We start from the raw sequence: 26,907 nt of genomic DNA on the forward strand, positions 1-26,907 counted from the left end.
GGGGGTGTTGAGCAGAAGCTTGATACATGTCTGGAGTATATATATAAAGAGGTCTGGACTGGAGATAGAAATTTGAGAGTAGTCAGCTTATAGATGGTATTTAAAGCTAAGAGTAGTGAGTGTTTTTCTTACGAATTTCTTTTTTTTTTTCTAAGTCACTTAATGTTTAGAAACGATTTCTCACATATTTAGGCCCACCTGCCCTTGAGGTTACCAAATAATAGGTACTGGCATCACTACTAGGAACAGAACCAAGCAGAGAGAAAGCCTTGCTCAGTTTGGCGTAGCAAATTAATAATGTTGGGGATGAAGTCCAGCTCTGTTATTCATGGGCTGTTGTCACTAGACCTTCAGCACCCCAGAATCTAAGTAAAGAAAAGAATCTATCTGAAGCAGGCTCCACTTGTGGTATGTGGAGCTGTTAAGGTCAGAATTTGCTTCATCCTCTAGGTCTGGAAAGGCACTGGGTAGTGGGTGGGAGGGGAGGTCTGGCAAGGATTAACAGTCTGGATGGATATCTAAGGGGGCACAGTAGACCTTGGCCATGCTCAGTTTCCAAATGAGTCACAGACCATCCAGACAGCTTCCTAGATGCACATCTCTAAGAGATTGAAACTTCCCTGGATATGTACAAGCCACCAATAAAATGAATTTATCAATTGTCACAGTAGACACATCAGGGCTTATGTTTTCCTGGGAGGAACATAGCTGTTTGAGGCCAGAGCTGAATAGCTGAGGGCAGTAGAAGAAAGACTGAGAGCTGCCATGCATGGCCCTGTTCTTTCTCAGCCACTTCTCTGAGAGTGTTTAGCGTCTGTTTTAAGTTAACATTGAACAGATGCTTGAAGAATATCTTTTGGAAAGGCAGTTAAATTAATAACAAGCTGGGGATGCTCATTTATCTTGGGCCCATTTGAGATATCACAGCTCAAACTTGAGTAGACTGTAGTCGGAAATGAAGTAGTGAGTGGGAAGGGTATGTGGAGAGCCCTGGCAGGCAGCAGGGCTCAGATGTGGGTAGTCCAATAATTGGATACACGAAGCATCTGGCGAGGAAGATGCCAGGAGGTCTGGATAGGACCCCAGTTCTCAGGTAGGGAGGAGCCAAGCAGGGCTTCCAGGTCTGAAAAAGGGCAGGGAAAGGTAACTGACTTTTATTGATTCATTACTATGTACATGATAGTGTGTTAAGGATCTAGATACATGGGTAGATAACACATACCCGTCTTTATTTCTTACAGTAGACCTGACAGTATTATTATTCCCTTTTGTATATGGGGAGTCTATGACTCACGCCAAGGTCACACACTGGGCAAAGGTAGAAAGAGGCGAGACTCAAATTCAGTTTTGCCTCAATCCTAAACACATAGAGCCTTACATTTTTCAGAATCTTGGAAATAGGAACCAGAGTAGAAGCATAAAGGAATGCAGAGGAGTCCACAGGGGCTGTATTTGTGCATTAACATGGGATTGGTGCCGTCTTGCTGAACTAGAGTGGCGTGGATTGAGAGGAAGTAGGTAAAAGCGAGGTCCTGCGGGTCCACAGTGAGACTCTGCAGGTTGGGTCTGATTTGCTGTGAAGGACTACCTGAGACACAGCACTTGAGTCCAGTGGTCAGTATAGGCAACTTAACAGGAAGTAGCTTAATTCTAAACCTCCTGGCTGGGGCACAGAAACAGTTTAAGTACTTTTTACCTCACTGAACTAAAGGATGAAGGCATCAATATAACCAGTTGTGGCAACCTGCGATAAGCAAAACAGGGGGCTGACGACTAGTGTGTGATGCTTCGACTTTAAGAGGTGAAGTGGTTTTGCTGAAGAACTGGTAGCAGCAGATGAGGGCTGATCTCAGCAGATCAGTACCAGATCTCATCCCTTACCTGGTCTAGCATTTCACCCACCATACCATAGGGGACACCTCCCAGCTGCCTTTGGTCCTCTTCCTCACTAGTAACAGTGATATTGACTCTTGTAGTTTTCACTTTGCTTTTCAAAGAGGTTATTTATTAAACAAAAGTTTGGCCATGGCCACTTTGCCACTTTGAGATCTGATGGGGAGCGGTAGGGGTGGGGCAGGGAGAAAATGGGAGATAAGCCAGGTAAACAGCATCAAAAAGTTTTAGATGTTATTAGATGGTCCTGGACAAGGTTGTTAATTGCTCTGTGCCACAGATTCCTCACTTGTCCTAGGAATAATAACAGTACCCTCTTTATAGAGATAATGAAATGAGACAATACATATAAACTGCTTATCTCAGTGCCCTGCTGAATGGTTTTCACGTGGTTTACATGCCAGCACTCAAAAGATTAGCTATTATCTTATTAAAGATGTGGAGATGGTTTATTCCAACATCCAACGCCATTTTGGGGGTAGCATGATGTCAGGCTGTTCTGTTAATACATGTGTCTTATTTATGTTTTATAATACGGATGTTTCAAACCATTCCACTCTACTCACTGGATTTCCTGGAGTTTAATTTAAACATTCTCATCACATTAATGTGACTCTGGTCATTCTCCTTCCTGCCAGCAATCATGATGACAGCCTTGTTTTGTGCACTACCAAAATGATATTACCTTCTCCTGGCTGCTTCCTACAAGTGACTTCATCTTGTTATAATAAAGGTAATGCAGGAGAAGAAAATATTATGTCAAGGAGGAAATTATGATCAACTTATAGGGTGGTGAGCAAGATACAATTTCAAGAAGCCAAACTTGAGTAGCGTACAGATATACTTAATTTGACCCTTTTTTTCCCCAGGAACATCCTGATTTTCTGGTTATGAAGCCATTTGGCCTCCTCTTGTAGGCTTTGTTCTAAAACTTAAAGCATGCAGTGGTCTTCTTTTCTTGTTCTCAGAGGGGAAAGGGCTGACTGTCTTCATGCAAATTAGTCTGCTTTTGTTGAAAGACTTCAGGGGACTCATCTATGAAACATAGACTAACAATAAGAAATGCAGTGCAGCTTACTATTCTGCTTTCAGCTGATGTAAGATTGTTTCCCACAGTATGGAATATTTTAAAAAATAAGAGTGTTTCATCACAGTGCCAGAACTCCGCAATGCCTTTGACTGCCTTCAGGGGTGGTAGTGGAGGAGGGGAAACTGACTATTGCATACCACATTATTTTCTGATGATTTTGCACATAGCTAGGGAAAGTGTAAATGAATGCAGAAAGGTGGGACTTATGTACTAAATTTAGGACCAGCAATTACAGACACTGGAGTTCTGAACTTTTTTTTTTTTAACTCCTCTCTAATATCTAATATAAAGAAAATACTAAGTAGGGATAGTATAAAAATAATTTGTTAATAATGAGTAAAGATTGTTTTGACAATGTCTAAACTTCAGAAATGTATCTCATTATTCTGACTGTATTAATTAAGGTTTCTTTTTTCCCCTTGTATTTCAGTGACAATTTCAACAAGCACCTTCTTTGATGGCTTGCTGGTGACAGGACTATACACATCTACAAGTGTTCAGGCGTCACAGAGCATTGGAGGGTCCAGTGCTTTTGGATTTGGTAAGCTATCCTGACATAAGAAACCCATGATTGTCTACATTTTATACAGTTATAGGTCTTATTTTTTGAAATATCTGTTTTAAAAGTATTTGACATTTATTATTTCAGAAAAAATAATCTGAAGTGATTTTTGTGTGTTTGCTTGAAGTTAGGTGAATTGAAATAAGTCATATAAATATGCAACTAACCATGAGCTTGGTGTGACGGTCTTTCTGTCTCTCGCTCCATGTACTGCTGCTATTACACTTGGTCCTGTGGGGTTTGAGTAGATTCCTGTATTCTGTCATTTAGGTTTTTGGAATTGGAATTCATTCTGATGCCCATGCATTTATTCAGTAACCTGTTTTAATAAACAGTTCCCAAAATCCTGAAGTAGGTGAAAAGACTCATATTGTTTGGCAAGTAAGCATTGCATACAGTAGAAGATAACAATAATTGTTGCAATGATTACATTCTTGAGTATTCATAAAATAATGTAATTTAATATTTAAAATACTTATATGGACTCTTTGTCCTTAAATCAGAGACCTGGAAGGTAAGTGGAGAGACAGAGGGCTACATGGTGGTCACTGATCACAGAGGATTCTGGATTTGGAAATCTGTAGTTTACCCATAATTTGATAAACATGCCACGCTGGACTTAAGTAAACCCTTTAAAAGCATCAAAAATGCAAATTTAATGTATTAATTTATGTAAGACATGAAATCACTGATCCTACTCTATTAGAAAACTGCACCAAGACTTCCTCCATTGATGTGAGAAGGGCAGAATTGTATTATCAAAGGCAGCCATGTGTTCAACATTTCATTTTTTCTGGGGTATTTATTAAATACATACATTTTACCTACTTTTGATATATGAAAGAGCACCTCTTCTGTGTTGAGTCCCAGCAGAGCTCTGCCCACTGCTTGATGTCAGAGCAGCAACGTTGAGGCTGCATTGCTGTTACTCTGCTGGCCCAAGATGAGGTTCACAGCCTCAGGGCTTAAAGGAACCTAGAAGTCATTTAATCATCCTATTAAAATTATTCGACATTGAGAATTTACCCCATTTTTAAAAGATACTAGATAAGCTTTTATAACCTATTGCTAACTACTTTTAAGGTCTAATCCTTAAGAAAATAATTTCTCTTAAGTCTAAAAATTCCTCTTCTTAGCCTCAACCTTTCTGTGCTCTGTAGAAGTGAAAGGTCAGCTTACAATCATGTATATGATATATGTACATAAATATATGAATACTACGTGTTACGTTACAATAGAATTTCCAAGTAGGGTTACCAGATTTAACAAAAATTTACAAGACATTGGTTAAATTTAAATTTTAGATAAAAACATTTTTAGGATAAGTATGCAGTAGTTGAGATAAGATGTCCTGGGTTTTACCTTAACCCAATTAAATCAAAACCTCTGGGAGCAGGGCTTGGCATTGGCTCCCAGCTGGTTCTAATGTTTACCCAGGGTTGAGAACCACTGCACTGGATCAGTCCAGGGTCCAGCATCTTCAGCATCCCTGGGATCTTGTAACTACAGAGTTCCTGGCCTTACTCCAGACTCAGAGAATCAAATACTTGGGGGTGGGGTGGGGTGTGTGTGAGATGCAGTGATCACTTTTTAATAAGCACTCCAGGTGATTTTGATACACACTAAATTTTGAGAACCACTCATCTACATTAATTATATGGGAGGGACATTATTTAAATGACCATATAAATATGTAATAGTACATCTTGCTAAGGGCTAGCTAGGAAATGTACTGAGTGCTGGGAAAGGGAATGACAGAGAAATGAGATCTAGTCTGGAGTGAAATGGCATGTAGTTTGGAAAGACTTTCCTGGAGAAGTGGTATTGAGCTGAGATGTAAAGGATGAGTAGGAATTAGTTTGCTAAAGGTCACAGCACACCTGAAGGAGAGAACAGTAGAAGCAAAGGCCTCAGGGTGGGAAGGTGCTGACTGTGTTCTAGGAATGGTAAGAAAACCTTGGAGTGGCTGACCTGGAACCAAGAGGGAAAGAGATAACGCTAGACAGGAGACCAGGGCCAGATCACTCAGGATCTTGAGCAGAGAGTGCCATTGAGGGTTTGCGGCTGATGAGATCACTCAGGGGTCAGCGTGGAGAGCAAACTGTCGGGTCCAGAAGTGGATGCAGAAAGGCTATTCTGTGGTTAAAGGTCTGATGTGACAGGGCATGTTCAGGTGCAGGCTGGCATCGGCCAAGCCCAGACCAGAAGGAGGATATGTTGGGGGGCGGTAAGAGGTGGGCTGTGCAGTCAGGCAGACCTGCTTGCACATCCAGACCCCGACCTTCACTAGTCATGTGCCTCAGTCATGTTGCTTAACTTCCTCATCTATGAAATGCTGATGACAGTGGCACCTGCTTCATAAGATGTTGAACAGTCTCTAGGATGAAAGGAGCTGATTTATGTAAAGCCCTTGGCACATAGAAAATACTCATTAAAACTAGGTATCCCAGAATTATAAATCTTCATACCTGAAGCAGCTGCTTTTCTCAGTCCAGGACTTGGGACTTGACTGAATGAAGTAACCATCATTTGCCAAGATGGAATCTTTAAATGAGAAAAATCATTAAATATCATTTGTAGTATATTATAAACACATTTCAAAAGAACATATAAAATGCATGTATCATATTGCCTCAGATTTTAGCTAGTAACCAAACAAAAAACTAACAATCGAAAATTGTTAGAAATGATTTAAAGACAACTAGGCTTTAAGACATTTTCTGTTGTGACTTTGAAAGCTATGAAAAGGCAGTTTCACTTGAATTAGAAGGTATTTTGATTAGATTAAATTGCATGTAGTCTTCCCATGACCACCAGCTCTATAATACAGAGTCTGAAGAGGCTTCTGAACTTGAAGCCCGTTGATGGTAGTGTGACCTCCATAATCAAATGCTCAGGTTTCCCACTGGTCACTTGGCGTTTTTATAGGATGTGATTTTTATGTGGATGGATGGGTAAGTGAGATTTTTTTTTAAGTTCCAGTAATATCCAAATAATTTTATGTGTATTTATGTGTGGTAAATTACCTTAAAAATAAAATTTAATAATATACCTGAATATTGTTAAACAGTTAATCTTCATAAATAATAGAATAGAAAGCAGAAGATTAAGTGTCTTTTTAGATAAATGGTCATTTTTGGAAATAAAAGCACATTAATTTTTTTGGTTTTAAGTTTAATATATTCTTTACAATTTAAATGAAATGGAAAAGATTTAATTTGAGTAGGGTACAGGTGAGAAAGTAGAGGAAAAGTCTTATAGAATTCCTGCTTTTGGGTAGTTTAGTAGTTATAGTAGGATCAGGCTGAAATAATGTGGCATTCTTTGATCTAGAACAAAAGAATTATTGAATACTTAATCTGTCATTAGGCTCTGACTTACTCGATTGACTGTTAAGCAAATATAACTTGTTTGGCATTTTCCCAATATGTTGTGGAATTAGTGTGTGATATGCTTAACTAGCTGTGATAAATAAGGCAAAGTAAAAAGGTATTTCTGAAAGTTTTTTCCGCTTATAGTTAATTTTACTTGTACTGATTACACTAAAGTTATAGCCACTCTTTTGAATATAAAATGTGTGTATGACCAGCCAAAATAAGGCCATAATTATTCTTAAGATGCTCTTGTATAAATGAATTCCACTAACATAACTACAGCCTTTTATGCAAAACCAGAATTCTTTAACATGCATGCCTCACTGACCAAAAATAGACAAATGCCTAATAGCCAGAAATACATTAATAGCTATGCAAAAGATGACTGTATGCCAGCAATGCATGATTTGAAATACCTCATTTTGCTTGTCAATATAAGAAAACAAGCTGCCCTAGGGAAGTGTGATGTTTAATTATGGATATCTCTTTGTGTATCCCAGAAAAAAAAAATGCTTCCCTCTTGTCTTTGGCACTGAATTCCAGCTCAGTCTTGTAAATCTTCAAGGCTTATTGTGGTTGCTCAATGAAGGGCTATTTGAATATCCTTTTCATACAAAATTGTTCCTTTTCCAGACACCGAAATGCACTTTACTCAATATTTAGTATTCTGGCTCTAAGCATATTACTCAGTTTTTGGTATTCTGGCTCTTAAAACCTGAGAATTAGGTTTGCAGGTCTGATGGGTAGCAGCCACACTTCACATTGTTAGACCCTGCATAAATTAAACTTTTGTTAGACCTTGCATAAATTGCTCTGCAGTTCCTAGATAATTTTGCTCAGCTAATACATCAGTCATTTTAGCAGTTTTTCACTTATACTTTTATAACTTCCTATGTGTTTCATTTGTTTTTTCTATAATAATTATCCATTCTAGAGTCAATCATTTGTTAATGTATGAAACTCTTAAAGTGGCAAGATTTGATGAAATCTAAGTTTGAGGAGAAAATATAGTGAACAGATCCAAGATATGTTCTTGGATTCAGTCAATCATGTCATATTTTTAATAGAGAGTAAACAACCACCATAAAAATTTAATATTTTCAGTATTATCTTTAAAGCATAGTATTAGAACTTTTGAACTTAATGATCTGAGTTTTTTCCCAATGTGGTATGACACTCTGACTTTAGATGAATAGGGATAGATTTATAAAACAAAGTAAATATTTTTAAAAAGACTTCAAATTTTAGTAAATCTTAGATTGGTCACTAGTTAATAAAAATGTGTACTTTACCAGTAGGTTTAGATTGTATGTTAATCTTTCATTTCCAGAATGCAAGTTTTTGTTACTAGTTTGTTTTATTGTCACTAAGAATAAAAATTTAGGGTCTTTTAAAGCTAATTTTTGGTTATCTTCACATTAAAACTAAGTAGAACTTTTTACAACTTTACTAATTATCACCAGGACCCTTGCATCCCTGAACAATAGCTGCAGTTCAGTCTTAGGTGTCCTGTCTGTGTGACTTTGAGACACACACATGTCTGATGAATATATGTACATATTTAGGCCATAATGTCTGTAAAGAAGGGGCAGCCACTAGCAACCTCATTAAATCGCGTCCTGTATAGTAGTGGTATTTATTTACTAGCTGTAATTAAGTTAAATTACTCACATGATCGTGTTAAATTTATTTTGTCTGTATCTTTACAAAGAATGCTTTGTACATACTTAAGGAATTTTAAACACAATGAGGGATTGGAAGCATGGCCTTTTATTGGGTATGGTAAATGATCTATAATTAACAAGAAGACTCTAGGTTAATTAAAGAAGTTTCTGTAGTCAATGGTACAAGGAGCATATTTGACAAGACATGAAATTGCCATTAATTTTTCCTCTTTATAGGGTATTAGCTCATTTGTTCTTTATTCATTCCATTTAGGTATGCCAGGGTTACCTTCATTAAGAAATACTATTATACAGTTTGCATTTGACATATGACAGAGCATTTAGGGGTATTTCCCAATTCCTAAATCACTAAAAAGAATCACTTACTAGAGTAGTGGGCATGGTGATTATAACTGTTGAATTAATCAGTTGACAAATTGCTAGAGAAAATGTTGAGGGCCTGAGATTTGGGCCAAGTGGAGTTCGTGGAGAAAGGCAGCTCAGTGCAGGGGTCATGACATGACCTCTGGAGTTAGCCAGCTCCGGCTCCATGCATGGCCCTGCTTCTTGCTAACTTGGACCATGTATTTTCCTTCCCTGAGCTTCAGAGTCTGCATTTGTAAAATAAGGTTGATAAGAAAGGCCAGTTCACTAAGTTGTTAGGTGGGTTAAGTGAGATTTTCTATTCAACTGCCTTGTATATATGCTCAAAATAGGTTTGTTTTTTTTTTTTAAACACTCAGGGAGAAGTGAGAATTCTTTCTTTGAAATAGGAAACAGAATGAGAAGATGGTTCAAGTGGCAGAAGATTTGAAAGAGGGAGGTTGACTTTAATTTGGAGTGGGGGAGATGCACCTGATTTCTTGCCCATAGAACTGAAATGTACTGTGCTGGCCAAAAAGTTCGTTCGGATTTTTCCATAAGATGTTATGAACTTTTTGGCCAACCCAATACCTTGGGTAGAGCCTGGCTCGGCCCCTGCCCCAATATATTGGTAAGGAGGCAAGGCTTAGGAAGGGCAAATGGTGGCTGTGCATGAGAGAGTGTAGGTGTGAAGACTAAAACCAGGTGTTCTGACATCATATCCAGTCTCAGATACTTTTTTAAAAAATGTAATTTGCATACTATAAATTTACCATTTGAAGTTTACTTTTCAGTGATTTCTAGTATATTCACAAGGTTATGCAACTAACACCACTATCTAATTCTAGAACATTTCATCACCTCCAAAGGAAACCTCATCCTTGTTAGCAGTCACTCACCATTCCTTCCTTGCCTCTGTCCCCGACAACCAGTGATCTACTTTCTGTCTCTATGGACTTGCCTATTTTAGACATTTCAAGTAGACAAAATTATATAATATGTGGCCCTTTGTGTCTGGCTTCTTTTACTTAGCATAATGTTTTCAAGGTTCATCTATGTTGTAGCATATATCAGTACTTCATTCCTTTTTAAAAAAAAGTTATTATTTATTTATTTATTTTTGGCTGCATTGGGTCTTTGTTGCTGCACGCAGCCTTCCTCTAGTTGCCACTAGAAGGGGCTACTCTTTGTTGCGGTGCTCGGGCGGTGGCTTCATTTGTTGTGGAGAACGGGGCTATAGGCACGAGGGCTTCAGTAGTTGTGGCACGAGGGCTTCAGTAGTTATTGTTCGCAGGCTCTACAGCATAGGCTTAATAGTTGTGGTGCACAGGCTTAGTTGCTCCGTGACATATAGAGCACAAACCCTTGTCCCCTGTGCCACCAGGAAAGTCCAGTACTTCATTCCTTTTTATGGCTAAATCATATTCCATTGTATGGATATACTACATTTTTAAAGTGATATACCACATTTGGTAGTTTCCAGATTCTTAAAAGAAGTTAGGGCTGTGCAAATTAGAAAAGTTCAAGGAGGATGCAACGCAAACGACCACCAAATTCCTTAAATAACTCATCAGCAGCTCTAAAAGCTCTGAAGATGCAAAGTGCTTAGCCTGTTCTATGGTTCACACCAGAAGATAGCTAGAAGTCAAGATGCGTTACTCTTTTGCCCTCTTTTCTGCCATTCACAGGAGACAGGTCACTGTGGCATGTTTTTATCCTAACCCTTTGGCCTCAGTTTAAACCGTGGGATACACAAGCTAAGCTGATTCAATCAAATTTACTAGTACAGGAATTTGGACTTAAGATTCATCAGTCACAGTCCAGCAATTCATGAGCTGGATCAAGGCATGTGTAAATATTTGGGAGCTCTGAGCAGTCCTCCTCCATAATGGCTCAGAGGAAGGTCGTGCAGAGAGAGGAGGAGAGAGAGACAGAATGCTGCCTGGGGTATTGGAGCTTTCCAGGCTCTTATTTTAGACTTTCTTCTCACCAGGCTCAGATATTCTTGGGCTCTAAGAAACAAAAATAGCTAACATTTATCAAGCACTTGCTATGTGCCAGGTGTGTTGCAGGTATTAACTCTTTTGATCCTAACAAAAATCCCACTATAATTATCCTCATTTTGTTGGCAAAGAACCTAAGGTACAGAAAGGGCAGATAACTTGCCCAGGGTCACGCGTAGGGAGTTGCAAAGCCATAATCCAAACCCAGCTCTATAGCCTCTCATTAAACTCCACTTACAGCCCAAGCCAGCTTGAGCTGGCTTCTATTACACCCAAAAGAACCTTGATTAAAAAAGGCCCTCTCTGCTGTAGCCCTGCCTGTCCCTAACCCCCATCTCTTCCCACCTCCTTCTGTTCCTTTCCAGTCACCTACTCCTGCCATATACACACATACATACCTGTGCACCAATCATAGTAACACATACACACTTCCAAAATCCCAGCTCCTTTAGACCTTGTTCATAGTGCTTGGGATTCCTTCTGGCTCTGTTGGGTGAACATCCTGCTATCTTTTAGGGCCTCTGTCCTGACTCACCTCCTCTCTCTTCCTCCCTGGTCCCCACCTCCGTGGAACTCTCTGCTCTTTCCTCCATGCTACACTCTCTGATCTTCGCCAGCGATCTCTAATGATCTACTGAATTTGCTTGTTTAAAAAACTTTATACCTCTTTGAGGACGAGAGATGGTCTTGTTATCTTCACTCTCAAGGCACATAACAAGTGCTCAATGAATATTTATTGAATGAATAAACCAAGAAAAATCTTTGAGGCTTCATAGGGTATTTTACTAGCATTGACATTAGTAAATGCATGTATGTGCATAAATAGACAGGTATGGACAAGAGAGAGAAAATATTACTGTCTTCAAGTTTGAGAATATTTCTGAATGTGTATACGTACATATGTCTACACATCTGTACAAACGTTTAAGACTATAGGAACAGATGTATATTTTCTCATCAGAGATCTTGGAGAAATTTATTATCCTGCCTACCACTTTGTTCCTTTCTCTTCTGGAGGTGGCAGGCACCAACGCCTTCAGATAGGAGAGTGATTGATTAAGTGTCTTTTGTAGAATCAAGAAAGTAGAAAGAATGTCAAGAGATTGTCCAGTTCATCTTCATATCATAGGACAGGTCAATGTCTTAACAATACCTGACAGTTAAGTTCTTATTTTATCTCTTAGATGTTTCCAAAAATGGTGACTCTGTAATTTCTTGGGAATATAGTCTAAGAGTACATCAAGGGAGATGATTAAGGAAGGTTTTCCAATATGTACGTGCAATCCTTTCTATAACTTCAGTACTTTTTTAAACGTAATTTTTTATATAATTGAAAAGGGTAGATATTTGTTAAAAAGTTAAGTCACTTGTTTTCTTTCCTTTAGTCAAAAGGCAAAAAAATGACAACAAAAAACCAACCAAACAAGAAAAACTAAAAAAACTTCACAGTCATCCATTTCATAGCTCCTTAATAATTTACTTGTCTGTCTTCTCTGGACAGTCCACAGATTCTAGATAGAGGAATTCAGCCCTGATAAGATATGTGCCCAGAAACCTCTGCAGGTACTTTAAAAATGTGTCCCTGAGGGAGAAGAGTTCTTCTAGCTCCTTGCTCGTCCTTATTCTTGCTCAAATCCCTGTGCTCAGGAACAGAGTAAACTGGCTGCTCATAAATAAGAACATCAGTAAAGTCACATTTTTAGAGCAGATTCTAATAGAAGTTGCCACTGTGCTGTATAAGTTATGAATTTTGAAATTGTTTTGTTATAATTTTGCCTGTTAGTGTTAAAAAATTATTGGCAAAGAGACTCCTCTGTCTTGGCAAGTGTAACCATATTTCTGTTATTAAAGAAGATATTTGCTCCGAAGACTGAGCACTGAACGAAAAGGCTAGAGCAGTAGGTCATTATGTGGGGTTACTTTCTCATATACCCAAGCTTTTAAGAATAATTCTGGAAAATAAGTTTCTGTAAATGAGGTCTTATCCTTCACTAGATAAAAGTAGAATTGGAAATATTTTTTTCTCTCATTCTTAAATAATAATTTTTAAAACCACTAAGGAATCCTGCATCTTTGCTAATAAGAGATAATTGTTTTCTGTAAGAGTGAGGCTTTTCACCGTATACCAGCCTGTCCACTTCAGTCAGAGACAAGATTGAGTATATGCTTAAGGGAATAAACTTCAAAACAACTGGTCTAGTGGTTGTTTTGTTTGTAATGTAGTTTCCTCCTCAGGTTTTCCAGCCCTTTTTTGAGGTATGCAGGTAATGATAAATGAGTTTATGTTTCATGTTCACAGTAATTGTTTTATAAATACTCTTGGGTAAGGTTGGACTCTTCTTTCCTGGCAGTTAAATTTAGGAACAACTTAAAAAAATTTTACAGTGTTCTTATTTCCTAGGAATATTTCTGATAATTCTCTCTGAAGTATTAAAAAAAAGTGAAAGTAAATTCTTGGCATTGCTTAGAAAATAGTTCTGGATGCAACATGTGAATTTGAAACTAGATGTAGGAGTCCAATAAAGGCACTTCAGCAAATGCCAGTTCTGTTTTCACTCTTGTCTTCTGTTCTGTGGTTTGTATTCACCCCTCTGATGATGAGTTTTGCATGTAGCCTAATAGACGTGTAGGCTGCTCTCTGAAGCAAGCACACAGCTAAATTACTGTTTTCAGGACTCTAAATGTCTGAATGGAAAGATACTTGAGAGTGTGGGAGTTGCCATTTTGGAAAACAGAATAGCAAAAATTGTTAATATTTTGGTGAAAGTTCAGACTGAGCTCCCCTCCTGCTTTTCTTCCTGTGTGTTTTCAGACATCAGCACCATGTTGTTGTTATTATCTAGTTAATTAGGTTGTTTCTGGTTCTCTTTCTGAAAGTTCCTCTCCACATGAACTCTAGTAAATAGCAAGTTAAAAGTAAAATAAATGGAGCTATCAGACATCAGGCTCTGGAAAGATGTTTTGTTTATCCTTAATTTTCTTTTTAAAATAATTATTTGCATTATGAGAAGATTCTTTTTTAACCTGACTTTTAACCTCAATGATCTAATAATAGCATTTGTAACAATAATAATAAAAACGGAGAGAAATCTGTAACTATTAAAAGAATTCAATTGGAATTTGGCTTTCTGCTTCTAGAGAATGGGACAAATGATCAGCTCTAGAATAATGATGAGGTTGATGGAGTCTATCCCTAAAGCCCCCAGCTTTCCCCTCTGTTTTCTCTCTTTCTTGCTGGATAAAATTTATTTATCCATTTATCTGTTGAACGTTTGAATAGTTTTCCACTTTTGGCAGTTTTGGCTATTATGAATAATGTGCCTATAAACATTTATGTGCAAGTTTCTTGTATAAACATATATTTTAAATTCTTTGGGTATATACTTAGGAAGGGAATTACTGGGTCATATGGTAATTCTATGTTTAATTTTTTGAGGAACTGCTAAACTGTTTTCTATAGCAGCTGTACCATTTTGCAGGCCCAGTAGCAATATATGAGGTCTCAATTTGTCCGTATCCTCTACAACGTTTTTTTTTTTTTCTTTAAGAGTAGATATGAAGTGGTATCTCATTGTGGTGTGATTTTTTATTTCCCTAATCACTAATGATGTTAAACATCTTTTCACATGTTTGTTAGTCATTTGTATATTTTTGAAGAAATGTCTATTCAAGTCCTTGACCCATTTTAAGAATTGGATTATCAATATTTGTATTGTCGCATCATAAGTCTAGTAAACTTTTTCACACTGTGAGTTGTCAAGAACAGCATATAAGATTTCTTTCTAAAATTTTTGTTAGCATGGAGTTCTTTTTCTCCCAAAGCACACCTGTATATGTATTTCAGAACTAGTTTTGCAAAGGATGGTTTGGGAAGCACTGTTTTAAAGAATAGAGCATCGTGACTACGTGAGTTTTTTAAATCCCTGGACTGTAAGGGTGGTTTAAACTTACAACATCTAATATGTTTCTTCTCTGCTTTCTAATTTTCTGAAAGCTAAGGACTGCTTGTGTAATAAAACTGCTAATTCTTAAAAATTAAAAAATGGACAAACATTTTAGCTGGTTGTAAAGGCAAGCAAAAGAAAACAAACAAAAATCTCATACCATTTGCAAAAGAGAAAGACAAGTGTCCAATAAAAGTTAGCAAAATATTCAACTCACTGCTAATAAAAACACATTATTAGGGACTTCCCTTGTGGTCTAGTGATTAGGACTCCACGCTTCAAATACAGGGGACATGGTTTCAATCCCTTGCTAGGGAACTAAGATCCTACATGTGCCATGGCATGGCTGAAAAAAAAAAAAAGAGTATACAGAAAATAAGTAAATAAGTAAGTAAATAAATAAATAAAAATAGAGCATACATTAAAAAATGCATCATTAAAGCAATTCTGAGGTATATTTTTTAATTTGTCAAAGATGTTTTAAATTATATTAATTTTGTTAGTTATTTGTAGTTAATTTTGACACCAATGCTGGAAAATAGCTATTTATTGCTGATGTTGATGTATACTGGGTTTCTAGAAAACAATCTGGCAATATGTAAACAGAGCCATTAAAATGTTCATATACTTTGACATAGTTCTTTTAGTTTGGGAAAATCTATCATAAATTTTAGAAAACCAGAAATGTAGACAAAGGTTATGTATATCATTGTTTACCAAAACACTGTTTATGATAGGAAAAATTTGAAAATAGTCTAAATGCTAAATAATATGGGAATGATGAAATATGTTAGAGTATAAATGGGAAGGAATAATATTCTGCCATTAAAATTCTAGTTTTGTATAATATTTAATGGCATGAGAAAATGGTTACAGTATAACTGAAATAACTGTATACATACACGTGCACACACACACACACACACACACACACACTCTTCGGGTGTTTGCCTTGCTTCCTGCAATACTTAACACATCTACGCTCACCTATGAAAGAAACTATAGAAATCCTGTTGGTTTTTTTTTATGGTTTTCTGCATCTATTCTTTTTTTTTTAAGGACTTTTATTGAGATAGAATTGACATACAATAAACTGCATATATTTAAAGTGTACAATTTAATATTTTTTACTATTAGTAATGTATATATGGTTACAAATGCTGTCATTCAGCAGGTACTCTTTTGTATAAGGCTTCTTTCACTAGACATAATATTTGTGAGAATTATTCATGTTGTGTCTATCAGTAGCTTGTTCTTTTTTCTTGCTGAGTAGTATTCCTTTGTTTTTTTGCTCTTTTATTGTTAGACACCTGGTTGTTATGCATACAGCTTTTGGTTGTGGATATAGCAGCATATGAACATGCCTGTACAAATCTTTTTGTGAATATATGCTTTCATTTTTACTGGGTAAATTCTTAGCAGTGTATGGGTCTTGTTTTATAAGAAGCTGCTGGGATTTTTCCAGAATGGCTATACCATTTTTACACTCTCACCAAATTAGTAGTAGAGTTGCAGTTGCTCTGCATCTTCACCTGTATTAAGTGTTGTCAGTGTTTTTTTAGTTTTAGCCATTTTTGTGGGTATATGTAGTGTCTTGTTGTAGCTTTAATTTGCACTTCCTAGCTAACTACTGATGTTGAACACTTTCTCATGTGCACATTGGCCACTTTTGTCAAATTCAAATCTTATGCTCATTTAAAAAAAGTTGAGGGACTTCCCTGGCAGTCCAGTGGTTAAGACTTCACCTTACAATGCGGGGGGTGTGGGTTCCATCCCTGGTTGGGGAGCTAAGATCCCACATGCCTCGGGGCCAAAAAACCAAAACATAAAACAGAAGCAGTATTGTAACAAATTCAATAAAGACTTTAAAAAAAGGCAGAAGAGGCTGCAAAAAAAAATTGAGTTGTTTTTTATTATTGAGTTATAGGAGTTTTAATACGTCCTGGGTACCAGTCCTTTATCAGAGCTATGTTCTGTGAGTGTATTTTCCCATTTGTGACTTGCCTGTTGTCTTCTCACCGGTATCTTTTGATGAGTAGAAGTTTTAAATTTTGATGAACTCTAATTTGTCAATTTTTTTCTTTATGGTTATTGCTTTCTGTGTCTTGTCTAGGGAGCTACTGCCTACCCTAATGCAAATCTAACTTTTTAAAATGTGTGCTCCAGATGATGGAGCCTAAACAGTAGGTATTTTTCAGTCATAACCTTTGGGTAAGTAGAGAGCAGATACCAGAATTCATGTAGAATCTGTCTAAAAGTTTCTCTTGTAAGTGTTGCCTGCTTGTATTTTTTAAAAATATCAGGACACTTTCAATCTTTATACTTAAAAGTTTTCCATTCATGTGTGTAAGCTTCTGGTTTTAATGTGCCACTTTATAAAAAACTGAAATTGCTTCAGACTACCAGATTATACTGTGATAAGCCAAATGGGCTTTAGGACACTCCCTTCACACCAGAGACACATGCCAGAAACCAAACAGATGGTAAACTAGGCAGAAATGACCCTCGGCATTCTCATTAGAGCAGTTGTGGAAATTTTAATGGGCCCCCGTTTGCATGGTCCTGTATCTAATACCCTTTGAACTGCCACTTTTTTTTCTTGTTACAAGTCAACAACCACCATGTATATTTTAATAGGGATTATCAAACACAATTTGCCCAGAAGATGTACAGCCCTCTAATGCTAATTAGCCAAGTTTAAATAATCACTGAGTTCTGGGATAATTGGAAAGAAACACTGTTTTTCTTGCCAGTGCATAATTACTAATTAACAGGAAGATAAAATATCTGTGTAGCAGTCATGTCTAGAAGAATCTGTTAACAGTTAATTAACTGGTGAGTTGCTGCCAAGTCAAGGTTGGTCAAGAAAGTTTACAGATGAACTTCTCATGTAAAATAAATAAATAAATATACACAGTATGTAAAGATTACATCGTTGAGCCAGAGCAGAGCATGAGTGGAGTTAAGACTGTGACTTTGGCTTAGAGTTACAGTGCTTAAGGCGGACAGTTATTACATTAAAGAATTAGTTTCTTTGGCTCTAAATAGTAAAAACACCAACTGCTGGTTGCTGTTCTGCTGCTAACACATAAGATTTGAAGCTTCATTAGTGTGCTTTTCTCTTGACCCTAATAATTGCATGGGCTTTCTCAGCCTTTAAATATCCTCATGAAATTGGGCCACAGCCTCCTCTGCGTTTTTTGGCTTATTAGAGTTAAGACTTGAGTGCGTGAAATGCGTAGCTGGAGATTCACCAAGAAGAAAATAAAAACTTGACTTCCCAATTTTCTTTGTTTTTGATAACGCAGAAATTACCATTATATTATTCTTTAAAAGAATTCAAAAGCACCGTTAAACTGTTTTTTAAAAGATAACATTTTTATTAAATAATAGCATGCTTTTAAATATATTCCAAATTTTTTCAATTAGACTAGTGACTGAGTGGGTAGTGTCGTGTGTATTTAATACACACTACTCAAGATTTAAATGCTTTAAAATTCCATTTGTTTAGGGAGTCTTTTAATCACTGGGCAAAAACTAAAAATTCAATTATTTATAAATGCATATATTTTATTAAATTTTTTTTTCAAAACCTTTACGGCAGTGAAAAGTGTACTGTATATAAAAATATTTTAGAACTTTGAAGTTTTGTAAGTAATAAAACGTTGAGTTGTTCAAAAGATAACAGAACACTTGGTAAACCTATGGTTTCATAGATTGTGGTAGATATGAAGAATATTTTTGCTAATTTCTTTTGAAATAAATGGAAGTGAATAAAGAAAACTTTGTAGCAGGAACATTTTAATCCTTGTACACACACGTACATTTAACATTGAAAGTTCCTAAAAGTAGTCTGTCTTCAAAGAATGAAGGAAGGAGAATCAGTGACTGTTTTACTTCTTTTGATTTATCTTCTCTTCTGATGATGGGGAATCACTTAATCGATTTACTTATCAATTATACATATTCCTATAATTTAATGATCTTCAGCCTTGGTATATGTAATATTCTTTAGTTAATGTTTCAACACATCATGACAAAGATACATATTGTTTCATGATGTTTGTTTGTTTGTTGAGTGTATATTTGTGTGTCCTCGGTTGCAAAGTTATAAGTGCATTCTCTGCTGGATTGTGGTATTATAGAAGTTTGAAAAGCACTCACTGCTTTAAGAGGTCCCTCTAACACTGTGGTTGCTTAAGTCTGTGTGCATTTATGTTCAGATATTTATATACCTTAGATCTTTAGCATATAAGATTTTAACATTTGTTGTTTCAATGGCTAGTAAGCTTCCTCAGAGAACAAGACCATGTAATAACATGTTATTCATCTAAAGGACAAATTTGAATGATACACATTTCAAGACTTGGTGAATAGCCACTCAGTATCCATATTTCAAAGTATTTTTGTGTTTCTCTGATTATCCTCATGCAGTATGGCAGTGAAAAGAACTTTTATTCCTCTGTGAAAATTGCCCTGCAAAAGAGCTAGAGATGAACATGCGGGGAAAGAGAAAAGTCTCAGCCTGGATGCTCACATTCCTGCATGCATCCTGTAGGAATATCTGGGGGCTCTGGCTGATCTCTAGCTGCGTGCTGGCATCCTTATACTCCATCCTTACATGGAGTCACCTGTGAACACAGCTTTTGGAGGCCAGGAAGGGGAAACCTTCATTTTCTTCTTTTCTCCCTGCGTATTGTCTTTCTTTCCTCTGCCCACGCACTTGAGCTGTGCAGAGAGATCCTTTAGGCCTCTCTTCAAGGTTCTTTTGACATTGTCAGACTCAGAAACCTGCCCCAGGGTCACTCTTTTCTCTTTGGAAACTCCTATATTGGACTCAGAACTAAAGACCCTTTTGGCTAAGACATCAGCTTTCCTGTTAAACATCTAACATATCGATTAATGATTGATTGCATGTGTATTCCGAACTATATTATTTCCTGTAAACATAGAGGAATTTTCTAAATTAATCTTAGTTTCCAAATGATCGTATGAGTCTGTATTAGAAAAGGTAGTATTATGCTGGTGAGACCTAGTGATTTTTGTTTTAAAGTAGACACTAATTTATATGCTAGGGCATGAAAAAATAAGCAAAATGAATTACAGTCTTGAAGGGATGCACTGGTTTTTTGAACTGAGGTCATTTTTTTGAAAACAGGATATGTGATTGAACCTAAATTTTTAAAAAATGATTAAGCCTAAGAAATTTTAAAAATTTAAATCTTAAATTACCTTGTGAATAATTGAAACACTTACTAATACAGTTCTTAGCTAGGAAAAAGGACTATCTCAGAGATGGATATGTTGACATCCCCCACCCCAAGTTTCTGCATGAGTTGGATCCCTGGGGAATAGATGGGATGCCAGGGCAGAGAGGAGGGACCGTGGAGGGAGAGCACTATATTTAATGACCAGTGGGAGGATTACACCAGGCTTATGAGAGGCGTGATGACTTTATAGGTACTCCTTACTTTTCCTTTTTTTTTTTTTAATGGGGGTATAGTCATTTTACAATGTTGTGTTAGTTTCTACTGTACAGCGAAGTAGAGTTCCCTGTACTATACAGCAGGTTCTTATTAGCTATCTATTTTATACGTATTAATGTGTGTATGTTACTTTTATTTTCTTTTTTCTACCATTTCAAATTTCTGCCTTGTCCCACTTCTTTTTTTAACTCCTATTTTTAGTCCCTCTTCAGTGCTCTTACTTATTTTCTCTCCCTCTGCTTCTAGGTGGCTACTCATTTATTTTTTATTTACTTTTTTTATGAGGTATAATTGACATAACATTATATTAGTTGCAGATGTGACATAATGATTTGATATTTATATATATTGTAAAATGATCACCACAAGCTTAGTTAATATTTTTCACCATATGTAGTTACACAATTTTTTTCTTATGATGAGGACTTCTAAGATTACTCTCTTAGCAACTTTCAAATATGCAATACAGTATTATTAACTGTAGTTACCATGCTGTAACTTACACCTCCATGACTTATTTATTTTATAACTAGAACTTTGTACCTTTTGACCCCCTTCACCCATTTTGCCCCCTTTTTTAAATGAAATAGCCAATGATCTTTATTTTGCACTTCCCCACCCCCATGCCTCTCCAGAAAGCACTAATGGGTAGATTTGTACATGTGAAAATATAGTATAAAGTATTTAGAGTGATCCTAAATTAACAGAACAAAAAGCACATATCTCAACAAAGATGCTTTGTTTCTTTGTCGGGGTAGAAAAATTTTGGCTTCTAGAAGTAGGAGGGTAGTGAATTACTGCACTCTTGTAAGGCTGACTCCATTTCCACTGATGTGCAATTTAACATTCATGCCAGAAAACCTCATTTCTCTAACCCCCGCCTCCCTACTCTGGCAGCCACCAATCCATTCTCTGTATCTGTGAGCTTGGTTTGTTTGTTTATTTGTTAGATTTCATATGTAAATGAGATCATACAGTATTTGTCTTTGTCTGACTTATTTCACTCAGTATAATGCCCTCACGGTCTTTCCATGTTGCTGCAAATGGCAAGATTTCATTCTTTTTTTTTTTTTATGGATGAATAACATATATATATATATTTATGGCTGAATAATAACTATATATATGACACGTATCACATCTTCTGTATTCATTCATTCATTCATCGACGGGCAATTAGGTTGTTACCATATCTTGACTATTGTGAATAACACTGTGGTGAACATAGGACTGCATATATCTTTTCAAGTTAGTGATTTCATTTTCTTTGGATAAATACCCAGAAGTGGAATTTCTGGATCCTATGGTGGTTCTATTCTTAATTTTTTGAGGAACCTCTACACTGTTTTCCATAGTGGCTGCCCCAATTTGCATCCCTACCAACAGTGTACAAGGGTTCCCTTTTCTCCACATTCTCACCAGTACTTGATATTTCTTGTCTTTTTGATGATAGCCATTCTCACAGGTGTGCGGTGATATCTCATTGTGATATTGATTTGCATTTCCCTGATTATTAGTGATGTTGAGCATCTTTTCATGTACTGTTGGCCATCTGTATGTCTTCTTTGGAAGAATGTCTATTCAGATCCTCTGCCCATTTTTAAGTCAGATTGGTTTTGTGTGGGTTTTTTTGCTATTGAGTTGTATAAGTTCTTTATATATTTTTTGGTGTAAACTCCTTATCACGTTTGCAAATATTTTCTCCCATTTAGTGGGTTGCCTTTTCATTTTGTTGGTGGTTTCCCCTTAGTCCCCCTTTTCACTGCTTTTACTTATTTTCTCTGCTTCTGCCTCTAAGTGGCTGCTCATTTCTTTCAATGCTCTATTCCTTTTCATCCCTTTTTATATCTTCTATTTCTCTTCTTTTCTCCCTGCCCCCACTTTTCTTCCTTTCTTTGGTGTATCTTTTTTGTTGCCATGAGCTCACTTTCTACTCTTGTCCCCTCATTCCTTCCCTCATTATGTAAGCAGCATTTACTCACTTGGATTATGCAGAGTGGTAGCATTTGGGTTCCTGGCATTCTTTTCATAATCAAGCAGAGCATGGCCTGTATTTACAATACATCAGGAGCAGAGCAGTTTATGAAGGCACATCAAGAAGAACGCAGAGAAATGGCAGCCCTGGGTGAAAGGCTGAAATTGTGAGAACCTTGTCAGGTGATTGGTCATAATGTGGGGAAAAAAAAGTATATTTTAAATTACATTTTAAATAAGAAGTGTATTATAAAACTATATTTTAGGACCTGGAAACTTGAAAAGGAGTTCTTACTCTGTTTCAAAATATCAACCCTATGGGGTGACCTGTCATTTGTGAGGAATTGGTATCCTTCTCAGTGTAAATTGTACTGACCTTCTGCCAACTTAAAGATGACTTTACCTACCTAATGTCATCCTGCTGCATGAGCTATCAAGGGATACCATTCTCATCGTTCATCTCACCAAGGCATCATGCTGGGACACTGAGATGAATTAAACTTTGACGCCACGTTAGAGGAGCCCACAGTGTAGTAACACCTTACAGTGTGATGAATAGACTGAATATTCGTTTAATCCAATACTTGGACATTAGTCTGAGGCTTGGACAGTCTTCTATAAACACCTCTATCACCAGGACAAGCAACCCCAAAAGCTTGGACAACCATGAGGAAACAAAGAAACCCCATGCAGGCAAAGGAGCAGGAAAAAAACCCACAAGACCAAATAAATGAGGAGGAAATAGGAAAAATGCCTGAAAAAGAATTTAGAGTAATGATAGTAAAAATGATACAAAATCTCGATAACAAAGTAGAGAAAGTACAAGAAACAGTTCATAAGAACTCAGAAAAACAAACAGCAATGGATAACAAAATAACTGAAATTAAAAATACTCTAGATGCTATAACCAGCAGAATGACTGAGGCAGAAGAACGAATAAGTGAGTTGGAAGATAGAATGGGAGAAATAAACGCCACAGAGCAGGAAAAAGAAAAAAAAATAAAAAGACTAGAAGACAGCCTCAGAGACCTCACTGATAACCTTAAACGTACCAACATTCGAATTATAGGCATCCCAGAAGAAGAAGAAAACAAGAAAGGGTCTGAGAAAATATTTGAAGAGGTTCTAGTGGAAAACTTCCCCAACATGGGAAAGGAAATAATTCACCAAGTCCAAGAAGCACAGAGAGTCCCATACAGAATAAACCCAAGGAGAAATACACCAAGACACATATTAATCAAACTAACGACAATTAAACACAAAGAAAAAATATTAAAAGCAGCAAGAGAAAAGCAACAAACAACATATAAGGGAAAACCCATCAGGATAACAGCTGACCTTTCTACAGAAACTCTGCAGGCCAGAAGGGAATGGCAGGATATCCTGAAAGTCCTGAAAGAGAGAAACCTACAGCCAAGAATACTCTACCCAGCAAGAATCTCATTCAGATTTGAGGGAGAAATCAAAAGCTTTCCAGACAAGCAAAAGTTAAGAGAATTCAGCACCACCAAACCAGCCTTACAACAAGTGCTAAAGGAACTTCTCTAAGTAGGAAACACAAGAAAAGGAAAACACCTACAAATACAAACCCAAAACAATTAAGAAAATGGTAATTGGAACACACGTGTCAATAATCACTTTAAATGTAAATGGACTAAATGCTCCAACCAAAAGACACAGACTGGCTGAATGGATACAAAAACAAGACCCTTCTCTATGCTGCCTACAAGAAACCCACTTCAGACCAAGGGATACATATAGACTGAAAGTGAAGGGATGGAAAAAGATATTCCATGCAAATGGAAGTCAAAAGAAAGCTGGAGTAGCAATACTCATATCAGACAAATTAGACTTGAAAGTAAAGACTATTAAAAGAGACAAGGAAGGGCACTACATAATGATCAAGGGATCCATCCAAGAAGAACATATCACAATGGTAAATATCTATGCCCCCAATATAGGAGCACCTCAATACATAAGGCAAATACTAACAGCTATAAAAGGGGACATCGACAGTAACACAATAATAGTGGGAGACTTGAACACCCCACTTACATCAATGGACAGATCATCCAAACAGAAAATAAATAAAGACACACAAGCATTAAATGACACATTAGACCATCTCGACTTAATTGATATTTATAGGACATTCCATCCAAAAACGACAGACTACACTTTCTTCTCAAGTGCACACGGAACATTTTCCAGGATAGATCACATCTTGGGTCACAAATCAAACCTCAGCAAATTCAAGAAAATTGAAATCATATCAAGCATCTTCTCAGACCACAACACCATGAGACTCGATATCAATTACAGGAAAAAACTGCAAAAAAGACAAACACATGGAGGCTAAACAATTCACTCTTAAACAACCAAGGAATCACTACAGAAATCAAAGAGGAAATCAAAAAATATCTAGAAACAAATGACAACGAAAACACAACAACCCAAAACCTATGGGACGCAGCAAAAGCAGTTCTAAGAGGGAAGTTTATAGCAATACAGTCCTACCTTAAGAAACAAGAAAATGATCGAATAAACAACCTAACCTTACACCTCAAACAAGTAGAAAAAGAAGAACAAAGAAACCCCAAAGTGAGCAGAAGGAAAGAAATCATAAAGATCAGAGCAGAAATAAATGAAAAAGAAAGGAAAGAAACCATAAGAAAAATAAATGAAACTAAAAGCTGGTTCTTTGAGAAGATTAACAAAATTGATAAACCATTAGCCAGACTCATCAAGAAAAAAAGGGAGAAGATGCAAATCAACAGAATTAGAAATGAAAAAGGAGAAGTCACAACGGACACCTCAGAAATACAAAACATCATGAGGGACTACTACAAGCAACTATATGCCAATCAATTGGATAACCTGGAAGAAATGGATACATTCTTAGAAAAATACAATCTTCCAAGACTGAACCAGGAAGAAATAGAAACCATGAACAGACCAATCACAAGTACAGAAATTGAGGCAGTGATTAAAAATCTCCCAACACACAAAAGCCCAGGACCAGATGGATTCACAGGCGAATTCTATCAAACATTTCGAGAAGAGTTAACACCTATCCTTCTCAAACTCTTCCAAAATATTGCAGAAGGCGGAACACTCCCAAACTCATTCTACGAGGCTACCATCACCCTGATACCAAAACCAGGCAAAGATGTCACAAAAAAAGAAAACTACAGACCAATATCACTGATGAATATAGATGCAAAAATCCTCAACAAAATACTAGCGAACAGACTGCAACAGCACATTAAAAAAATCATACACCACGATCAAGTGGGGTTTATCCCTGGGATGCAAGGATTCTTCAATATACGCAAATCAATCAACGTGATACATCATATCAACAAATTGAAGGATAAAAACCATATGATCATTTCAATAGATGCAGAAAAAGCTTTTGACAAAGTTCAACATCCATTTATGATAAAAGCTCTCCAGAAAATGGGCATAGAAGGAAATTACCTCAACATCATAAAAGCCATATATGACAAACCAAAAGCCAACATTGTTCTCAATGGAGAAAAACTGGAAGAATTCCCTCTAAGAACAGGAACAAGACAAGGGTGTCCACTCTCACCACTGTTATTCAACATAGTTTTGGAAGTGTTAGCCACAGCAATCAGAGAAGAAAAAGAAATTAAAGGAATCCAAATTGGAAAAGAAGAAGTAAAATTGTCACTCTTTGCAGATGACATGATATTATATATAGAAAACCCTAAAGACTCTACCAGAAAACTGCTAGCACTAATTGATGAGTTTAGTAAAGAAGCAGGATACAAAATTAATGCACAGAAATCTCTTGCATTCCTATACACTAACAACGGAAGAGCAGAAAGAGAAATTAAGGAAACTCTCCCATTCACCATTGCAACAAAAAGAATAAAAGACCTAGGAATAAACCTGCCTAAGGAGGCAAAAGATCTGTATGCAGAAAACTTTAAGACATTGATGAAAGAAATCAAAGATGACACAAACAGATGGAGGGACATACCATGTTCCTGGATTGGAAGAATCAACATCGTGAAAATGACTGTACTACCCAAAGCAATTTACAGATTCAATGCAATCCCGATCAAATTACCAATGGCATTTTTCACAGAACTAGAGCAAGAAATCTTACGATTTGTATGGAAACGCAAAAGACCCCGAATAGCCAAAGCAATCTTGAGAAGGAAAAATGGAGTTGGTGGAATCAGGCTTCCTGACTTCAAACTCTACTACAAGGCCATAGTGATCAAGACAGTATGGTACTGGCACAAAAATAGACAGGAAGATCAATGGAATAGAATAGAGAACTCAGAAGTAAGCCCAAACACGTATGGGCACCTTATCTTTGACAAAGGAGGCACGAATATACAATGGAAAAAAGACAGCCTCTTCAATAAGTGGTGCTGGGAAAATTGGACAGCAACATGTAAAAGAATGAAATTAGAACACTTCCTAACACCATACACAAAAACAAACTCCAAATGGATTAAAGACCTACAGGTAAGGCCAGACACTATAAAACTCCTAGAGGAAAGCATAGGCAGAACA

General features: G+C 36.8%; 1 protein-coding gene across 2 annotated transcripts in view; it reads left to right on the forward strand.

Annotated features, from left to right (window-relative positions):
• Positions 1 to 26,907, forward strand: part of RELN (reelin) — a 494,116-nt gene that overhangs the window by 71,905 nt on the left and 395,304 nt on the right. For both annotated transcript variants that reach the window (XM_057732969.1, XM_057732970.1), the window contains exon 2: positions 3,414 to 3,524. In XM_057732969.1, the coding sequence (XP_057588952.1) occupies positions 3,414 to 3,524 (111 nt within the window). The remainder of the gene's footprint in view (positions 1 to 3,413; positions 3,525 to 26,907) is intronic.

This window comes from Hippopotamus amphibius, chromosome 4, assembly GCF_030028045.1.
Source record: "Hippopotamus amphibius kiboko isolate mHipAmp2 chromosome 4, mHipAmp2.hap2, whole genome shotgun sequence".
NCBI lineage: Eukaryota > Metazoa > Chordata > Mammalia > Artiodactyla > Hippopotamidae > Hippopotamus > Hippopotamus amphibius.